General features: G+C 39.6%; 1 protein-coding gene across 2 annotated transcripts in view; it reads right to left on the bottom strand.

Annotated features, from left to right (window-relative positions):
- Nucleotides 1–20205, bottom strand: part of LOC108548960 (endothelin-converting enzyme-like 1) — a 193008-nt gene that overhangs the window by 158900 nt on the left and 13903 nt on the right. For both annotated transcript variants that reach the window (XM_017902120.1, XM_017902121.1), the window contains exon 4: nucleotides 9146–9365. In XM_017902120.1, coding sequence (XP_017757609.1) covers nucleotides 9146–9365 — 220 coding nt within the window. The remainder of the gene's footprint in view (nucleotides 1–9145; nucleotides 9366–20205) is intronic.

Below are 20205 nucleotides of genomic sequence, written 5' to 3'. Positions count from 1 at the left end.
TAACTCTAGCTTACGAGTCGAACTTGACCCATTAAGCAGGTTGGATTAATCAAGTTTGTAACCCCCTTCTTCGTTCTTACGTAAATTCAGCCGCTAAGGCTTCGGCAGCGGGGTTCCGGAAAGCAAGACGCACACGTACGGCACGGTCAGCCGATTTCAGGCCCGGCACGGGTTTCTATCGGTCGAAGAGGGAAGGAAAATATCTCTCCACGCGTTCCTGTACCGGTAATTGGGTTATAAATGATTACCAAGCTGCAAGCATAGCGTGGGCGTGTGTGTTTAGGAGCCAGGCGAAAAATTATGCCGCGCACACCTGAGACATTCTGCCGGAAATCGATGGGCGAGGAAGAAGCCTCTTCTGCAAGGTGCACGAGCGGAAGACGATAACTTTCAGGGGCTGTGAATGTTTCAAGACTCGTCGATAAATATTTAGAGAAACACGGCGACTTACAGGACCAGCTTGAGGAAATCGGGAATGCGAGATGCCATTTTCAGTTTACCTAATCACTGAAATGCCGGGAATTTACGGGAAACGAAAGTCCAGGATGAGAAGACACGATGGGGAATGAGACCCAAAGAAAAATTTTATAGAGTCTGTTCAAGTTACCATTTGTCTCGATGAATATTAGCGATTCTGTTGCAGAGATTTGTCAATATTGTGATCTATCGATCAGTGGACCAAGTGATTGATGAATGTTAGTGTTGCAGTTACTGAATGTTACAGATAAACTATATTCTAGGGATGTGGGGTGATCACTTCTTCCCCTTTCTGTCATTTGTCTCCTGTTTTCTGGAGATGCCTACCACCTGTGTAGTCCTAAATAGGGTAATTCTTCTTCAAAGTGTCCCCATTTTAACAATTTTCAATTTTTTCCAATTTTTAAAGGTTCATCAACTAACTATGTCTACAAAGATTGAGAAAATTGTTCGTATTTTCGTTTTGGCCAAATAGGGGACAAACTACTTGCTTCTCCTGCCAAGCTCCTGTCAATATTGTCATCTATCGATGAGTGGACCAAGTGATTGATGAATGTTAGTAATGAAGTTACTGAATGCTACAAATAAACTACATTCTAGGGATGTGGGGTGATCCCTTCTTCCCCTTTCTGCCATTTGTCTCCTGTTTTCTGGAGATGCCTATCACCTGTGTAGCTCTAAATAGGGTAGTTCTCCTTCAAAGTGTCCCCATTTTAACAATTTTCAATTTTTTCCAATTTTTAAAGATTTATTGAGTAACTATGTTCACAAAGAGTTCACAAATTGTTCGTATTCTCGTTTTGGCCAAATAGGGAACAAACTACATGCTTCTCCTGCCAAGCTCCTGTCAATTTCAGATCTCGTTATGTAGGCGCTACACATACGCCCTCATAAATCCAAATTGCCACATATTTTAAGACCTGAAAAAATACTTTTTGTACTCCTATAGTTACCTAATAGAACCTCATAATTTTCAGAATGATCGATTAAATAGTTTTGTCGGAAAAAATTCCCAAGAATACTCATTTTCTACACCAGGATCCTCTCTTAAGTAGCTTCTATATTAAATTTTGATATTGTATCTATAAATAAATTTAGGGGAATTCCAATCAGAGAAAAGTAATTTATAACTAGCGCATGAAAACGCGAGAATCATTGATTTATGGCAGACGAAAATTATAGTCCAGTTCCTGAGAGAGGGAATTTTAAATTTTAAATCACTTCGCATTAATGCAAATAATAAATTGCAAAATGAGAATGTTTTATTATCCACGGTATATAATATATTCGGGTACACGTAACGGGCCGTTTAGGCAGTTTCAATGTAAAATTTTTATATTTCATCTTGAAACAGATTTAGTAGAATGGCAACTTCGCGAAAGTAATTTATAAGTAATATACGGAAACACGAGAGCTATTGATTTATGGCAGACGAAAATTATAGTCCAGTTCCGGAGAGAGTGAATTTTAAATCAGATCGCATTAATGCACATAATAAATTTCAAAATGAGCATGTTTTAGTGCCCTTGGTACAATAAAGATAGATAATTGGAAAAAGAAATAAATTAAATCATTTACTTATTCGAAAAACAAAATTCCTTCGTACGAAAATACAAGCTTCGTAAAATCGAAAGATAATGGGTAAACAAGGAAGCCCGGACTTATGCGACTCATGTTTACCATACTAACCTAATTCTGCAACTGAATCGCTAATATACAGAACGACAAATGGACACTTCAGTGGTCTCTGTAGACTAGTAGTATGATCCTTCTTTACTAGTTCTGGACTTCCGGTTCGAGTAAATTTCTGGCATTTCAGAGATTACTGAATACGATTACCAGTGTGTTTTCGCGAAGATTTTATTTTTCACGACGATTTTATTTTTCGCGATGATTTTACTTTTCGCGAAGATTTTACGTTTATTTATATAGAAAAAAATTATTTTAATTATTTATTTTATTTTATTTTTAGGTCCATCGACTAGTACATATATCATGGTATAAGTATGCAAAATTTCAAGCGAATTGGTAACTTAGTTTTCGAAATATCTTTCCCGCCAATTTAAAAAGGGTGATTTCAGGAAAAACGCGTTTAAAGGGTGCGAAGACACGCTGCGTTCGCATACTTGCATGCAATAAACGTGTTACGGAGGCCTTGATACTTTGACAAGTGCAATGAAAATTTGGGAATATATTCTAGAAGTATTGTACTATTAATTAATGAAAGAAAAATAAAATCGGCGTCTTTTCGGTTTACATGAGGATCCCACTTAAACGACCTGTTACGTGTACTTGAATATATTATTGGGTGTATCAAAATTCACGCAAGAAGTAATTTTGATAGAAAACACACCCAGGTTTTTAATTAAAAATTGTAAATATTGCTCAACAATGAAGACGAGTTGTCCTTCCCTGGATACTTTTCTTCCTATTTTTAATAACCCTGAACTGTCACCTATCAAGCTTCCTTTTAATTAGCGACACTTTACCCCACAAATGGCACAAGATTCAAATCTTACGTGAATTTTGGGCCACCCTATATATCATTATATGACGATTATCAGAACCAACGATAGATAGACTAAAGAACTATGCGAATAATTTAGAGTCGATATTTGGATAACCCTACATTTTTATAAGAACTAATAACCGAACGTTTTTAAAAATTGTGAAATAAATCATTTTGATCTAATTGCCAATTCTATTATTAGGGGTGTGTTGTAAGACCATTCCCTATCTCGTCTTTTGGACGTCGAAGACAGGAGACAGGTGTACAAAAAATTGGCGAGGCGAATCCTTGGCTAGCATCGACGTTCATTTTTGGGCCACCCTATATATCATTGTAGGAGCAAAAATAGTCGAAACAGTGATTGGAACGAACGACGGATAAACTAAACAATTATTGGTGAGAATGACGAGTCGATATTTGGATAACCCTATATTTGGATAAAATCTGATAACAAAACTTTTCCAAAATCTCTGAAATTTATCGTTTTGATCTACTTGCCAATTTTATTATTAGGGGTGTGCTGCAAGCTCGTTCCCTATCTCGTCTTTTGGACGTCGAAGACAGAAGACAGATGTAAAAAAATTGGCGAAGCGAATCCTTGGCTAGCATCGACGTTCATTTTTGGGCCACCCTATATATCATTGTAGGAGCAAAAATAGTCGAAACAGTGATTGGAACGAACGACGAATAAACTAAACAATTATTGGTGAGAATGACGAGTCGATATTTGGATAACCCTATATTTGGATAAAATCTGAAAACAAAACTTTTTCAAAATCTCTGAAATTTATCGTTTTGATCTACTTGCCAATTTTATTATTAGGGGTGTGCTGCAAGCTCGTTCCCTATCTCGTCTTTTGGACGTCGAAGACAGAAGACAGATGTAAAAAAATTGGCGAGGCGAATCCTTGGCTGGCATCGAGGTTGATCCCGCGTGATCCCTCGCTAGACGGATCGTGGAGTGAAAAACGTGTTTCCGGGACGGGGGGTAGGGACGTCACGAGGGATTCGCGTTGATGAGAAAATTCGAAAAAATCGCGTCGCCAAGCAGTCGTGCAGGGAACAAAGGAGGAGTTGATTTTTAACACTCGCCAAATCCCTCGTTTCGAATCGCCCTTTCTGCGCCACGGAATTCTTTCCGTCCCCCTTCAGCCTCGCGCGCGATCGTCGAATCGCGACGGAATCTCTGCGAGGAATGGCGACGATAAATCAGAGGGAACGATCGCGAGTAGTATTCGCAGCTGAGACGCTTTCCGCGCGAGAACAATTTCATAAATGGCGTCTGCGCTCGTCCAGCTGGATGCAAGGATCGCGACTGCATGAGCCACGTTTTCCGACATTAATCTCCATTCGAGCACCAGGGCGACTGCAAACTTGGGGATTTACAAGTCCGAGCTAGCGGGGAAAATGAGCAGAAGCGATGAATTATTACGTGCCGCGTCCATGTGTCATTCTTTGAGCACGCCGCCTGTATCTCCGTACACCCGCCCAGCTAAATCCTCATCCCGTTGACCCTTTTTCTCCCCTTTTCATATCAGAAGCGAACGTTAAGGGGAAACATCGCGAGAACAGCCTGGCGAACCCTCTTTTAAAGGGAACGAACCCTTAACAGCTGTCCAAATCGTATCCTAACGACCCGGGAACTCGCTCGAGCTCGAACAAAGACGTCGTTGCCTTCTCGACCAGCGAGTAGCTTCGCGATAAAGATGATCACGGAAGGGGGCTCAGCTCACCCCTGTAAGCGTGAACAAGGAACCTATAGATTTTGATTCTTTCAGTTATGCAAAATTTTAACTCGCCACGATATTAGTGGAAAAAGTTAGTACAATAAAATTATTCAATCGAAATCTATAGAAATCTGAATAACTAGAGTAGAAGCTATAAATTTTGATTCCTTTGTTCATGCAAAATTATTAACTCACCATGATATTAGTCGAAAATGTTATTACAATCAAAATTTATAGAAATATATAGAGCTAGAGTAGAACCTGTAGATTTTAATACTTTTATCTATGCAAAATTTTTAGCTCACCACGATATTAGACAACAATGTCAATATAATAAAATTATTCGATCAAAATTTATTGAAACCTAAATGGCTAGAATAAAACCTAAAGATTCTGATTGCTTTATTTATGCAAAATTATTAGCTCATCACTATATTATTCAAAAATATCAATACAATAAAATTATTAGGAACGGAATTTTGAGAATTTGGGAAAAATGCAACGACCGAGTAGCTTCGCGATATAGGTGGCCACCAAGAGTCTTAACGTTCTCCACGAGTTCGCACCCCCAAAGGTGAACAAGCTCATAGACAGAGTTTGTAAATCAGACTTCTAATGGAAAAATTTGGAAACAGTTCAACGACCCCGTTGACGACGAAGATGATCACAAAAGGGGTAAATTCGCACCTCTCAGACTTCTAATGGAAAAATTTGGAAACAGTTCAACGACCCCGTTAACGACAAAGATGATCACAAAAGGGGTAAAGTCGCACCTCTCAGACTTCTAATGGAAAAATTTGGAAACAGTTCAACGACCCCGTTAACGACAAAGATGATCACAAAAGGGGTAAATTCGCACCTCTCCAGCCAAGAGCAGGGTGGTAAACGGAGCTCGAAGAAGGGAATTTCCGGTCGGAAATTAGGAAAAAGTTAGGCTATCGAGTCTCCAAGCGGTACGTGTAGTTTCCAAAGTTCTGTCGATGAAAAGGCACAGCTGTTTCACGCGTGGAAAGTGTTTAATGGCGTAAGTTTAGCCGAGGTGTACACGTGGTACGGCGAGAGTAGTTATCGCGGTGGATGGAAAAAGCAATCCGGTCGCGGAAAGCGAGCACGCGGACTGATTATCAAAATTTCAGGCAGTAACCGGTTATTATCCAGGCAGGATCAGGGAAAAACGAACGAAACGGGCAAGTTTTTTCCGGTGTTTCGGTGGGGTGGACACGCGGCGACTTGTTTTTCATCCCCTACGTCAGCGTACCGTGACGTATGCACGTCCAGCTCTTTTAATCGCGTGTGACCTACATTGCCCTGGCTCGTCTTCTGTTTACTCGCGCGTAGTCGTGCCGGAATATATCGGAATCTCGATAATTCGCCTTTCGTTTCGTCCGAATTATCGAGATCCGACGCAACCGGCAAATCTCTCGACATCGCTTTCAATCGATTCTAACCGTTCCTCATACTTCCCATCGATTCCTCCAGAGCGTTTTAATTTGTTGTAACTATAATCGTTATTATAATACAGTTGTTATTATCGTTGAAGAATAAGTATGGTAGCCAACAGTCTTATAAGACTCGGTATAACACAGAAGGTGCTCCACGCCTTGAAAAATGATACATTCTTGAAAAAGGAATGTGTTTGAAATTATTGGAAGTGGGAGAAGTGTCGTGGGACAACATGAAATCCATAGCTGACCAAATTCTAACCTGAATCTGACTAAAATTTAAACCAAAACTTGACCAAATCCTAACCTAAATTGGACTAAGATTTAAATCCAATCCTGACCAAATCCTTATTCAAACATAACTAAAATCTGGACCCAAACCTGTCTAAAACCTAACCTGAAAATAATAGTGCTTCAATCACTAATGACCACCATGGCCACACTGAGCCACGCGAGACAAGTGCCTGACACTGGAGACCATCATAATAGTCAAGGTATTAAAGTATTTTACAATAATCAGTCTTTACAATGAGTCGGTTCTTCTATACCTAAGAGTGGGTAACCCTCCATCGCGTCATCTATGCGACAGGTAGCCCTTACCAGACGTCTTCTTGACTATAGTCATCTTGACTATGACCGGGAACCCTGGGCAATTATTTTTGATCCAAGAAACGGGTGAGAAAGAACGATATGGAATAGAATGAAGGCATACGTTTCCGTTTCCTGGGCCTGCTAGCAGACTCGTCACTAAGGCTACCTAGTATATCCGTGCCTTAAATATGGCGATCCCAGTGGCACTTTGAAAATTTCTATTAGTAAGAAACAGAGGGTTCACCGAGCACTGGCGTAACCCTTCGTCGCGTCGTCGTCTATGCGACAGGTAGCCCTTACCAGATGTCATTTTGATTATGATCGGAAATCCTAGGCAACTATTTTTGATCCAAGGAAGGGGTGAGAAAGAACTAAGTCACCTAAGGCTACCTAGCAGATCCGTGCCTTAAATATGACGATCTCAGTGACACTTTGAAAATTTCTATTTGCAGGAAACAGAGGGTTCACCGAGCACTGGAGAGCCTCCACAAATCCCTCTAACGACGAATGCGTGACTGTGGTCACCACATACGACACGTCACACCCAACCAAGTGTTACAATCAAACCAACCAAGAATGTCGCGTTTACCTTATAATTTACTCAACTCATCCACCGTTCAATTGCATTTTCCCGCCGATTTCCATTGAATCTCGACCTCGTTCAACCACCCCCACCGATCAAACTCCTCGCGGAGGCCATAAAAAGTAGGGTAGTGGAAGCAACAGATTACGAAAAGGGAGCCGACGAGGCAGTTTAAAAGAAGCGAGCACTGAAAGGAAGCGCAACGACGAAATTTTTAACGGCGACCTTTCATCCACCGTGTCTAAGGACGCGGACTCGAGCTGATTAAGGTCGTCGAAGTGGATGAGCTGGATGTCGGGGGGTGAGCGAGATATAACTCGGGGTGCAAAAGGAAGACGGGGACTCCTCTAGCTTCACGGGTTCCGCGATACGAACTGATTCCGTGACCGATCCAACATGGCGCAGCAAACAGCGACGCGACCGGGGATGAAATACTTGAAACTTTCGTAGCGAATGCCTCGCGAGCGTTCGGTTAATTGAAAGTTTAAACGACGGCGGGAAATTTGCCCGCGCTTCTGAATCAATTATCCCTCCTCGACCTGCAAGCTTTCACCGTGGAAGCTCTGCCAATTTTTTCCGCTCTATACAGGGCAAGAAATTAATTCCGACCCTCGAAATTCGGTTTCATCGATTTCCACGGTGTAACGAGCTCGTCCGAACGCTACAGATGGATCTGTTTTTATAAACGAGACGAAAAAGCGTAAAATATCGACGGAGATACAGTTATGCACGAAAATATTCGAGTAGATACACTGGTTTGAGTTCGATAAGTGAAATACGGACTGGGCTGAAATTGGCGGATATCAACGGGGTCTGAAACCGAGAGGAAATTGCATCGGGGATTTTATTTTGAGGAAATATGCACTCGATAGTCAGTCGTGAATGAGTGTACCTGAATTATTCGAAGATTGTAAGAGTAAAATTGGGAAATTGTTCAAGGATATGCGAGATATTCGCGTTTAATGGAGTTACTGGCCGTGGTGGCGCTAGTGAGTTAAATGGCAAATGCTCTTGGGGCTGTTATAGGCAACAGGGGATGAACCAAGGCAATATTGAAGCTTCTTATCCTTTAGTTAAACGTATTTTTGACTAATATATTGCTCAAGAAAGCTATGGCACAGAAAAATTTTGGACAAAAATTGGTCAACTTTGCTTTACGATAATTCCGTCAAAAATTATCGTAGGATGATAATTTTGTTTTCCAAATGAAGCTTGAAATCTCTATTTTAAGACTATCTAGATTTTAGGTTTAATATAACTTGACTATTGCAACTCTTTAAATTTGGGGCTATGTTAGGCACATTGATATTTTCAAAGTTTGACGTAACATACGGGCACCGTAACATTTTTTTCGAAAATGCAATTTACAATGGCTTGAAGATCTAATCTTTCTCTTCAATTTGAAAAAAGAATCAAGTAGCTACGATTTTTTTCTGCAGTGTTACGATACTTTAAAGTAACCCTTATATCCCTGCTTCTTACATGTTACATACGTTTACACATGTTCGCAGTAAATATATTATAAATGTTATATGCGTGAATGGATTATTTTTTAATTTTACTATTATGATCTCCAGACTTCCTTCTTGCTGTGTACATCAAGATCGTTCGAATATTTCAATTCGGCGCGTATATGTCGCTTATTAAGAACAGCGCGTACAGACGTCTGAATACTTTCAAGCACGAACGTACGTATTTCTGTGTATACGAGAAAATATTCCGCTTTGGAGGGAGGGACTCGCTATAGAAGCAGCCGAACAACGCGGCAGGGGTACCTTAATGGAAAAAAAATGAGCAACGAGGATGGTTCACTCACTGTGAAGATGATCGTCGACCCTCGCCTGAAGCATGTTGAAGCTCGAGCTAGGCTGATACGGCTGCTGATCGCGAATACCGCCGCACGCGAACTGATAAAAATCCTTGCAAGGATCCATCCCCTTCTTCATGAACGCCACCATCCGCTTCGAGGCTTCCTCGCAGGCTTTCGAGTCGCACACGCCCTCGGGACCATCCCTCTCCCTGATGCACGCTTCGTCCTGGAATGAAAATCGTTTTGTTAATATCTTTTCCCTCTCTCATTGTGTTTTCATGTTTCTTTCATATTCTTTCTCATACTATTTTTCGTGTTTCTCCCTTTTCCATTTCTCGGGATTATACCGTTGCATAACTCAGAACTCGGTAATCAGAACTCGGTAATCAGAACTAAGAATTCAGAGCTCAGAATTCACTACTCAAGGTTCAGAATTCAAAACTCATGATTCAGGATTCAGGAATCAGAATTTGGAACTCAGAATTCAAGATTCAGGACTTAGAACTCACGAATCAGAATTCAGAATTCAGAATTCAGAATTTTGGACCAGAATTCAGGATTCAGATCTCCAAACTTGTGATTCAGGACTGAGAAATCAGAATTTAGAACTCAGAATTCACAGTTCAGAGCTCAGAACTCACGATTCAGAATTCAGAATTCAAAACTCAGAATTTAGAACTAGAATTCAGGATGCAGAGATCAAAACTTGGAATTCGAGATACAGGACTCAGAATTTAGAACTCAGAACTCACGATTCAGAACTCAGAACTCAGTATTCAGATTCCAGGACTTAGAATTCAGCATCCAGGATCCAGAACTCACGATTTAGTACTCAGAATTGAGAATCCAGGATTCAGAACTCAGGGCTCAGAATTCAAAACTCAGAATTCAGAGCACAGAATTCACTACTCAAGGTTCAGAATTCAAAACTCATGATTCAGAACTCAGAACTCAGAACTCAGAGCTCGGAACTAAGAATTCAGAACTCAAAACTCGGAACTCAAAACTCAGAATTCAGAATTCAGAACTTAGAATTCAGAATTCAGACGTTTAATCGCAACAAGAAGCGATTCAGCAATCGCGAATTAGTATGGAGAACTTGACCGATATTCCCGGGACAATCTTCCGTATTTAAAGGCAACGATGATGAGAACGAGGATGGAGGGAGCGGCTGGAGAACAAAGTTCGCGGATTAACGAGAATCATCCCGCTAAGAGATCGAGGATATACCGTAGTTCGCAAATGTCCTGTCGTAAAATTTTTAACGCCACGAAAGAGTTGAGCGTGTTTTATTTCGCTAATTCGTTTTTCCCGCGCTCGTCCTCGGGGTTCGATCGTAAACGCGGGAGCTTCGAGGGCACCTCCTATTCGTCCGGAATATAAAGGTCAGCCGCCATTTTCAGGCCAGGATTAATGCGTCGGGAATACTCGCAGGCGAAATCAAGGATCATACGTCTTCCCTGAAAGAGACGAATGGCGTGACGCGAATTTCGAGGCTCGTGGAAGATAAATAAGGAAAAGGGGGCCCGAGGAGAGTGAAAAATCACTCGCGAGTTGCCACGTCGGGAACCTATTCCACGAGTTACTCAAAATTTGACCACCTAACGAAAGGTACTCGCGGCTGCCCTCACAATTTTTAATGTCATCAATTACTTCAGAAACCGAGCCAATGGCCGTCCGTCTTTTTGACAAAGACGTATGATCCTTCCATCGATCGTGCATCGTTTCGTGATTCGGAAAAATTAACCACTTCGCGAAATTTTTCGCTTCCCTTCGACCAGAAAAATTGTATTAAACTACCCCTTCCTCTGCGAGACAAAGTCCACGAAATTTTGTGCTTTATCAAATCAGAAATTTCCCACTTTCTCGCGAAATATTGGAAAATCTCGGGAGCCAAGCGAAAGAGATCAAAAATTCCCTAAAATATGAAATATCGAATTTATATAATTTACGAGAACCCTTGAAATTTCTACGAACCCAAAATTTTGCAATTCCTCAAAAAACCAAAGAAGAAAAATATACAAGAGTCGTTTACAGTATGGAAGAACAATTTCTGAAAGACTGTTCGACACACCGAGAAAAATATTAAATAAAGTAAATTAGATGCAGAAAGAGTTGAAATGTTAGATACATTTTTCAAATTTCCTGGAAGACTTATTGAAATAAAACAAGGACTTCGAGCTGAGAGTTTCAGCAGTCCCGAGAATTTCGAAGTCTCGCAAACTTTCGCGAGCTCCGAGAATACGCGAATCCAACTTCCAATCCACCCTTAAAAATATCTGAGGGCGAGAATACTTTCTCGCGAGTTGGGGACGAGCCTTGTCGACAGATACGTTTGATTTTGCGACAGTTGCAATTTTATTTCGCGCGAATGTTTGATTAGTTTTTGGAAAATTGTACAGTTTACGTTGTCATGTTACACGATTTGTGTCTTTCTTCGTATGTTGGCGTTGAAAGGAAAATTAGCAGAATCATAGGAACAATAAGACAGAACATAATAACCCCCACTGCGGGGGACCCCTATAGTTCTGTCCCATGGTCTAATTGCAAATGAGAATTGTCTTTCTCAGGGGGTAGCCCAAGCATTCGAGATGGTCCACGTGTCTGCGAGTCAAGGGGCGCAATTATGTCATTTAAAGACATAAAGCAGACCCCTGTGACGCAACCTAAATCCATAGGGCCAACAAACATACAGGGACCTCAATCGTTGCCTTTGTGACACGTTGTGATGCACTATAAGATAGCCGGCCAGTGGTCCCAGACCTTTGATACAGTCCTAGTGAGTTACTCAAACTTTAGCATTACAAGATAACCGGCCAGTGGTCCCAGACCTTTGATACAGTCCTAGTGAGTTACTCAAACTTTGGCATTACAAGATAACCGGCCAGTGGTCCCAAACCTTTGATACAGTCCTAGTGAGTTACTCAAACTTTGGCATAACAAGATAATCAGCCAGTGGTCCCAGACCTTTGATACAACCCTAATGAATAACTCAAACTTTGGCGCTACAAGATAGACGGCCAGTGGTCCCAGACCTTTGATACAGTCCTAGTGAGTTACTCAAACTTTGACATTACAAGATAACCGGCCAGTGGTCCCAGACCTTTGATACAACCCTAATGAATAACTCAAACTTTGGCACTACAAGATAGACGGCCAGTGGTCCCAGACCTTTGACACAGTCCTAGTGAATTACTCAAACTTTGGCACTACAAGATAGTAGAGGATCCATGAACCCTAGGTCCCCTTCCACCGACCAAAATTCTGTTATAAATATTCGAAACCACCAAAAATAAAATAGTATTAGTTTGAACTTAAATTGGAATGTTTTGTTTCATTTCGTACCCTATCCGCGCACCGCGACACCCCCTATTTACTCGGGGGTGTTGACCTAACCTAACCTTCGAAGTCTTTAAAAGAGGAAATACCTAAGCTTTTCTTTTCCACATCAAAGGATGCGTTTCATCTTCTTAGATTATAAATTTCGCATAAATTTCATATAAATTTCGCATTATCAATAATGGACGCGAGTGTTCTCACGGAATTCCTCGTTCGAAATTGCAGCCTTCCGAAATTGTTCGCCAAGTAGACCGTAAATTTCGGACTCCCCGAGCCGGAAAAGGCAAAGAAGGAAGAGGAAGATTGCGTCGCAAAGGAAACATCTTGCCCTTGCGAGAATTCCTTTGACGCCAGCACTCGATACGCAGAGAGAAAACGAATTCGGGTTAAATAGAATGAAATTACGCGAGGTAAGCTTTCAATTTATATTCCGGGCACGGCCTACCGTTCTCTATCTAAATCACATCCGGGAAAAGATGGCCGAGCTCGTTTCCACCGGCGAGTGTATTTACCTCCACCTGGCTTAGTCAGCGCACGCAGTCACGGGGGTTATGGGGTGAGATCGCGGATTCGTGGAGAATTCTAGGGGAATGAGGCTCTGTTACGCGCGAAAAAGCGCATTGCGAAAGATCCGAATGGAATTTCCGAGACGAATATTTCATAAGTTTTTCTGAGCAGGAAGCTTCGGTGAAATTTTTTAATTACCCCCCAACCTCTATTTTGTCGATTATATTTCGATAAATATACCGTGGAATCTTTTACGAAAAGAATAATCTCTAGTCATTAAGATTTTGGAAAATTCTTAAATATACTATCTGGTCTTGATAACCAAATTCTGTTAATTTTTTAATCTTACAAGATTGAGTTGCACGTGAGTGCACAGGTATTACAGGGATACAAATGAAATTTTGACGACAAAATAATCTGTACTCACTAAGATTTTGGAAAATTCTTAAATATCCTATATAGTCTTAATATTCGAGTTCTACTAATTTTTTAATTTTGCAAGATTGAGTTGCACGTGAGTGCACAGGTATTATAGGGATGCAAATGAAATTTTGACGACAAAATAATCTGTAATCACTAAGATTTTGGAAAATTCTTAAATATCCTATATGATCTTAATATTCGAGTTCTATTAATTTTTTAATTTTGCAAGATTGAGTTGCACGTGAGTGCACAGGTATTACAGGGATGCAAATGAAATTCTAACGACAAAATAGTATTTAGTCTCTAAGATTTTGGAAAATTTTTAAATATTATATCTGGTCTTAATATTCGAGTTCTATTAATTTTTTAATTTTGCAAGATTGAGTTGTACATGAGTGCACAAGTATTACAGGGGTGCAAATGGAATTCTAACGATAAAATAGTTTTTAGTCATTAAGATTTTGGAAAATTCCTAAATATCCTATATAGTCTTAATAGTCGAGTTCTATTAATTTTTTAATTTTGCAAGATTGAGTTGTACGTGAGTGCACAGATATTACAGTGGTACAAATGAAATTCTAACGACAAAAATATTCTATTCATATGGAGGGGCTTTAAGAAATTCTTAAGTATGTCATATCATTCCAATAATAAAATTCTGTAGAAAGTATTATACAAATCTAAATAATATGCGAGGAAGATACAAATGAAATTTCAATAAAAAGTACATTCATTTATCACGAAGACCACAAAACATTGTCACGAAAAAATATTCTTTTCCCACAAAGAGATTATTAAATTTAAAAATACCCCATATTATCCCATCGTCAAATCCCATCAATCGAGACACAAACGGTAAAGCACCTTCTAATTAAACACGTCTCACTCTCGCACCTTCCATCCTCAATCTGCACAACTCTCATGTACTTACAGAAGATTGGTCATTGTGCATCCAACCAATCGAAAGATCGAGGAAACTACGAAGATTGCGCGAGCGAGGGTTTCATTCCGTCCAAGAATCAAGATAAAGGTCAGGATGAAGGGTAAAACCCTGACCCCACGTAGGGTTGACTGGAAACCTTACCTAGTTGTACGGCTTCGTCGCGATGCAGCACGTGCTGCTTGAACCACCCTCGTCGAACTTCGCGCTTCTGCAAAGAATTCGACGTCTCGAATCCGTCATTCGTTGCTCGATTTTCGAATAAATCATCCACCGAGTTCCCAGTATGTACGTCTATACCCTACATTCCTTCTGCCACCCTGCGTTCACCTAATCTCTCTCACCGAACTTCGTCCACGATAAATATCTCTAAACACTTGCTGTGAACTCTACGCGACATACAGAGAAACAAACATGGCGAAAAGGTATAGTGAAAGATCGAAAAGAGATAATTTTGCGATTCAATTTTTCGCGAAAATGGTCGAAGTGAAAGATCGAAAAGAGATAATTTTGTGATTCAATTTTTCGCGAAAATAGTCAATGCGAAAGATCGAAAAGAGATAATTTCGAAACTCAATTTTTCGCAAAAATGGCCCGAGTGAAAGATCAAAAAGAAATAATTTCGTGGCTTAATTTTTGGTGAAAGTAGTCAAAGTGAGAGATCGAGAAGAGATAATTTCGAAGCTCAATTTTTCGCAAAAATGGCCCGAGTGAAAAATGGAAAAGAAATAATTTCGTGGCTCGATTTTTCGCGAAATTGCAAAGAGAATTGAACCCTTACTCCGAGTTCGTACCTCGCTAATTAATTTAACGTTAATCCCACCACGGCCTGTCAAATTTGACGAAAAGAGGAGAGGAAAAGAGTCCTAAAAAAAATAAATAAGGGAAAATATTGAAAAATTGATTACACGTATACTAAAAGTCAAATTACGTAGTCAAGTGACTAAACAGGTAACATCGATGGAGAAATTTTTAATGAAAAATTAAAAAATGGTTATTTAAACTGTCAAATAACCGATGAATGAAAATGAAATATTGGAAAAAATGGAATAACGATATTGAAAAATTGATTAGCTTTATGGGAAGAAGAATCGTGGAGACGAGTAATTAATTGTAAAACAATTACGTTGAATGTGAAATTTTTAATGGAAGTTTTAAAAACGATAATGTATATTTATATTTTTATATTTTTAATTTACAATATTTCGAAATAGAATAGCGATTTACGAAACCCGCATCCCCTATTTCGATCTATAGGAACGTGAATTAAGATTTAGTGTGACAAACGAGTTATAAAATCCGAATTTTTAATACATTATTTAACCAAATAAATTTCTCTTTAAAATTTGTATACAACTCTAGCCCTTTTGGTTCCCAGGATATTCCAAAAAATATGCCTCCGACTTCCGAGGGCTGTTTCGACCCCTTTAATATGCTCGACGGCTGCTAAAACATTTTGCCCCTAGCCTTTCCAGTTCACAAGATATTCCAAAATTATGCCTCTAACTTCGAGGGGCTGTTTTCAACCCTTTAATATGGACGGCGACCGCCAAAAAATTTTGCTCTAGCCCTTATGGATTCCAAGATATTCCAAAAAATATGCCTCCGACATCGGAGGGCTGTTTCCACCCCTTTAATATGCTCGACAGCTGCTAAAACATTTTGCCCCTAGCCTTTCTAGTTCACAAGATATTCCAAAATTATGCCTCTAACTTCGAGAGGCTGTTTTCACCCCTTTAATATGGACGACAACTGCTAACAAATTTTGCCTTTAGCCCTTATGAATTCCAAGATATTCCAAAAAATATGCCTCCAACATCAGAGGCTGTTTTCATCCCCTTAATATGGACGATGGTCACAAAAAAATTTGGCCCCTAGCCCTTTTGGTTCCCAAGATATTCCAAAAAATATGCCTCCAAATTCGGGGGGCTGTTTTCACCCCTTTAATATGGACGACGACCGCCAAAAAATTTTGCCTTTAGCCCTTATGAATTCCAAAATATTCCAAAAAATATATCTCTAACTTCATGGCCTGTTTTCACCCCTTTAATATGAACGACGATCACCCAAAAAGGACACGTGTGAAATACTTTTCCGAGAATTATCTCTCGCATAAATTTCATCGAGTTCGGTGCACGCGGCCTGCATACGTTCCCTCGTTAGGTCACTTTCATAACCACCGGCACATATCCCATATTCGACCATGACTTTAAGGTAATTACGAGAAAGCTCGAGGTACAGGGACGTCAGTGGAGTATTACGCGGATATAACGAAGCAACCCCGACTACATCCGGAAGATTCGAGCTGCAATCTGCTTCGAATCCCACTAACTACTCTGCCGGTAATTACCGCAAACTTATTAACAGGCTAAAACCTGAGGAAGACGCGGCGAAAAAGAAGCAGGTTTAATTGATCGCGGATTACCCCTCCGGGCTATTCTTCCGCTGGTTAATCCGCCGGAAATCGGCGTTTAACGTTGCAAAGAAGAATTACCGAGTGGAATTGCAACGATTACGAGGTCCGCAAGAGCGATCCGGATCGGTTCTGTTATAGAACGACATCGGCTGGGGTTTAAATAAAGCAGAGAAGCGGAGAAAGGCAGCCTCGATTCTAATAATTCCCCCGTGAAAGTGTCTATAACTGGCGTGACAAAGGGATTTTTATACGGCACGGCTGGCCGAGCAAATTCGACCATTGTTTAATTGGAACGTATATCTGGAACTGTATAGCCTGTAGTCGATAAACTGGCCGATGGGAATTCCGAATAAATTCTCGCTTTTTACTTCTTCTCGTGCCAGTTCCGTGTGAAACAATCGCTGAAACTCGATTCCGAACCAAAGTCCTTCCCAAAGTAAACGCCCGCGCTTTTCTTCTTCTGACTTTTACAACTTTTCGGCGAAAGTCGAACCATCGGGTCGTGACGACACGCGGATTTTTGTACAGGAACAGATACGATTACCTGATGTGTGTGTGTGTGTGAATTTTTGGGGGGATAATTTTTGGGAAGTGGTTCTTGGGAAATTGGGGTAAACGAGGAGGTCGATTTTTGAGGGTGAGAATGGGGAATAAAAATTCTTTGAATCAACGAATTGAAATGACAGCTTCTCGTGAGTACTATAATAAAATATAGGTTTTAGAAAACGAATATGCAAATATATTTGCGAGAGAAACAGATACGATTGTTGGGACGTGTGTAAGTGATCCTTTTTGATTAATTTTTGGGGAGTGATTTTCGGGAAATTGGGGTGAACGAGAAAGTCGATTTTTTGGGGTGAGAAAGTGGAACGAAATTCTTTATCTGGATTGGCGAAGTGAAATGTCTCGATTATGTTACGAGAATTGTGAGAGGACATACTTTTTAAAAAATAAATATACAAATATCTATTACTTTTGTTTTTATTACGTAGGATTATTGAAGAAAGGAAAGGAAAGGAAGGAATAATTAATTCTTCGACTTCCTAGAAAATAACAATGCAAATATAATTGCTAGAGGAACAGATACGATTGTTGAGACGAGTCTAAGTGATCCTTTTTGACTAATTTTTGAGTAATTGAGGTGTGAAAAAGGTGGAAAGTGAAGTAATCGAGAAAGTCGAATTTTTGGGGTGAGAAAGTGGTACGAAATTCTGAATGTTATGAGAATTGTGGCAGAATATAGTTTTTAAAAATTGAATATGCAAATAAATTTTCATTTATTACAAAATGCAAAAATTTGTCATTTGCTATAAAGAATTACTGAAATAATCGAAACGATTAGGTCAACGAAAAGAACCACATGGACCAAATTATGCAGTTTATCGTGAAGCTTCAATTGCAACATGATTTCCAAACTTTCTCCAACAGAAACGCAAAAATTTGTCAATAATATAAACAATTACTGAAATAATCAAAGTGATTAGGTCAACAAAAAGAACCACATGGAACAAATTATGCAATTCATCACGAAGCTTCAGTTGCAACATGATTTCTCCAACGAAAATGCAAAAATTTGTCATTTGCTATAAAGAATTACTGAAATAGTAAAAACAACTAGGTCAACGAAAAGAACCATATAATTTCTAAACTTTCTCCAAGAGAAACGTAAAAATTTGTTATTTGCTATAAACAATTACTGAAATAATCAAAACGATTAGGTCAACGAAAGGAACCACCTGGACCAAATCACGCAGTTCATCAAGAAGTTTCAACCAAACCATAATTTCCAAACTTTCTCCAACAGAAACGCAAAAATTTGTCAATAATATAAACAATTACTGAAATAATCAAAACGATTAGGTCAACGAAAAGAAGCACATGGAACAAATTATGCAGTTTGTCATGAAGCTTCAATTGCAACATGATTTCCAAACTTTCTGCAACAGAAATGCAACAATCTATCATTTGCTATACAGAATTACTGAAATAAAACGATTAGGTTAACGAAAAGAACCACCACATGGACCAAATTATGCAGTTCATCACGAAGCTTCAGTTGCAATATGATTTGTCCATCGAAAATGCAAAAATTTGTCATTTACTATAAAGAATTACTGAAATAGTAAAAACAACTAGGTCAACGAAAAGAACCATATAATTTCCAAACTTTCTCCAACAGAAATGCAAAAATCTGTTATTTGCTACAAACAATTACTGAAATAATCAAAACGATTAGGTCAACGAAAAGAACCACCTGTACCAAATCACGTAGTTCATCAAGAAGCTTCAACCAAACCATAATTTCCAAACTTTCTCCAACAGAAACGCAAAAATAATTTGCCACAAACAATGCTGAAAACGAAACGAGACGAAAAAGGAAAGAAAAAGAGAACAATTTTCATTTGGAAGAAATCTGCCATACCAAATATTTCAAGGTACCAAAAAGTTTAAAAAATTGCAAACCTAATTGCCCCGCGATTCTCTGTCACTCTGCGAAACTGCGTTTCGCGTCGCACTTTCCATCGCTTCCGCAAATGGATGTAAATGGAAGCAGCGCGAATCGAGGGACAAATTAATTCTTTATAAATCCCTAACTCCGATGATTTTCATAATCACCGGATGCACGTGTCGCGGGTATCGCTTAACAGAAGTTATCGCGCATCCAGCAAATGCACGTTGATTGCGAACCGACGCGTAACAGGATAGGCGTCGCCTCTGTCGCCGATAATTAAACCATAATTGATAACGTTATTCCGGAAATTTCCGACGACCGTTCACGATAATTATCCACCGTCGTCGATCCTGCATTTCCTCCGGGATCCGAACTCGAATTCCCTCGGATTTTCCCTTTCCAAGGTCGACCCAACCCCCTTCTTCGTCCCTTCTTCGTCCTCCATCCCCAAGAAGAGGAAGAGCACAGCTCGAAGGAGTAGAAAGTTGCGAATATTTTCACCCTTCGAGGTGATGTCGTTGGAATTAACACATTGAACGTCAAGTCAAGCGACATATGAGACATTTAACCCTTTGCGATCGATATCCTCACAGCGGGGGACAAGTGGAAAAATAAAGAAAACTACGGAAAATTAGAGAAATTAAAAATTTGGTATTTGTACGTATTATCGGTAGTATTAACCCTTTGCACTCGGTGATTTTTTCATTATAGAAAAATAATAATTCGAAGACTTTCTACCATAAAGTCAACGATATTTTTAAAACGGAAAATGAGAAGTCGTACACAAATTAAGACGTGGAATTATTTTATGCGTGATATTACACGCATCGTTGGGTAATTGTAAATTTGATATACGAACAACATCTATCTCTAGAATTTGATTAAATAGCGACTGAGAAGCACTTCTCGAGTGCAAAGGGTTAAACACAAATCAGTATGCGTTTTAATATCCATATATTGACTTTAACACTAGGTTTACGAACGCTATC

The sequence above is a fragment of the Eufriesea mexicana genome, unplaced genomic scaffold (assembly GCF_001483705.2).
Source record: "Eufriesea mexicana isolate 0111107269 unplaced genomic scaffold, ASM148370v2 scaffold1653, whole genome shotgun sequence".
NCBI lineage: Eukaryota > Metazoa > Arthropoda > Insecta > Hymenoptera > Apidae > Eufriesea > Eufriesea mexicana.
Note: the sequence above shows the minus strand (reverse complement) of the source record. Positions and strands in the feature narration are given on the sequence as shown.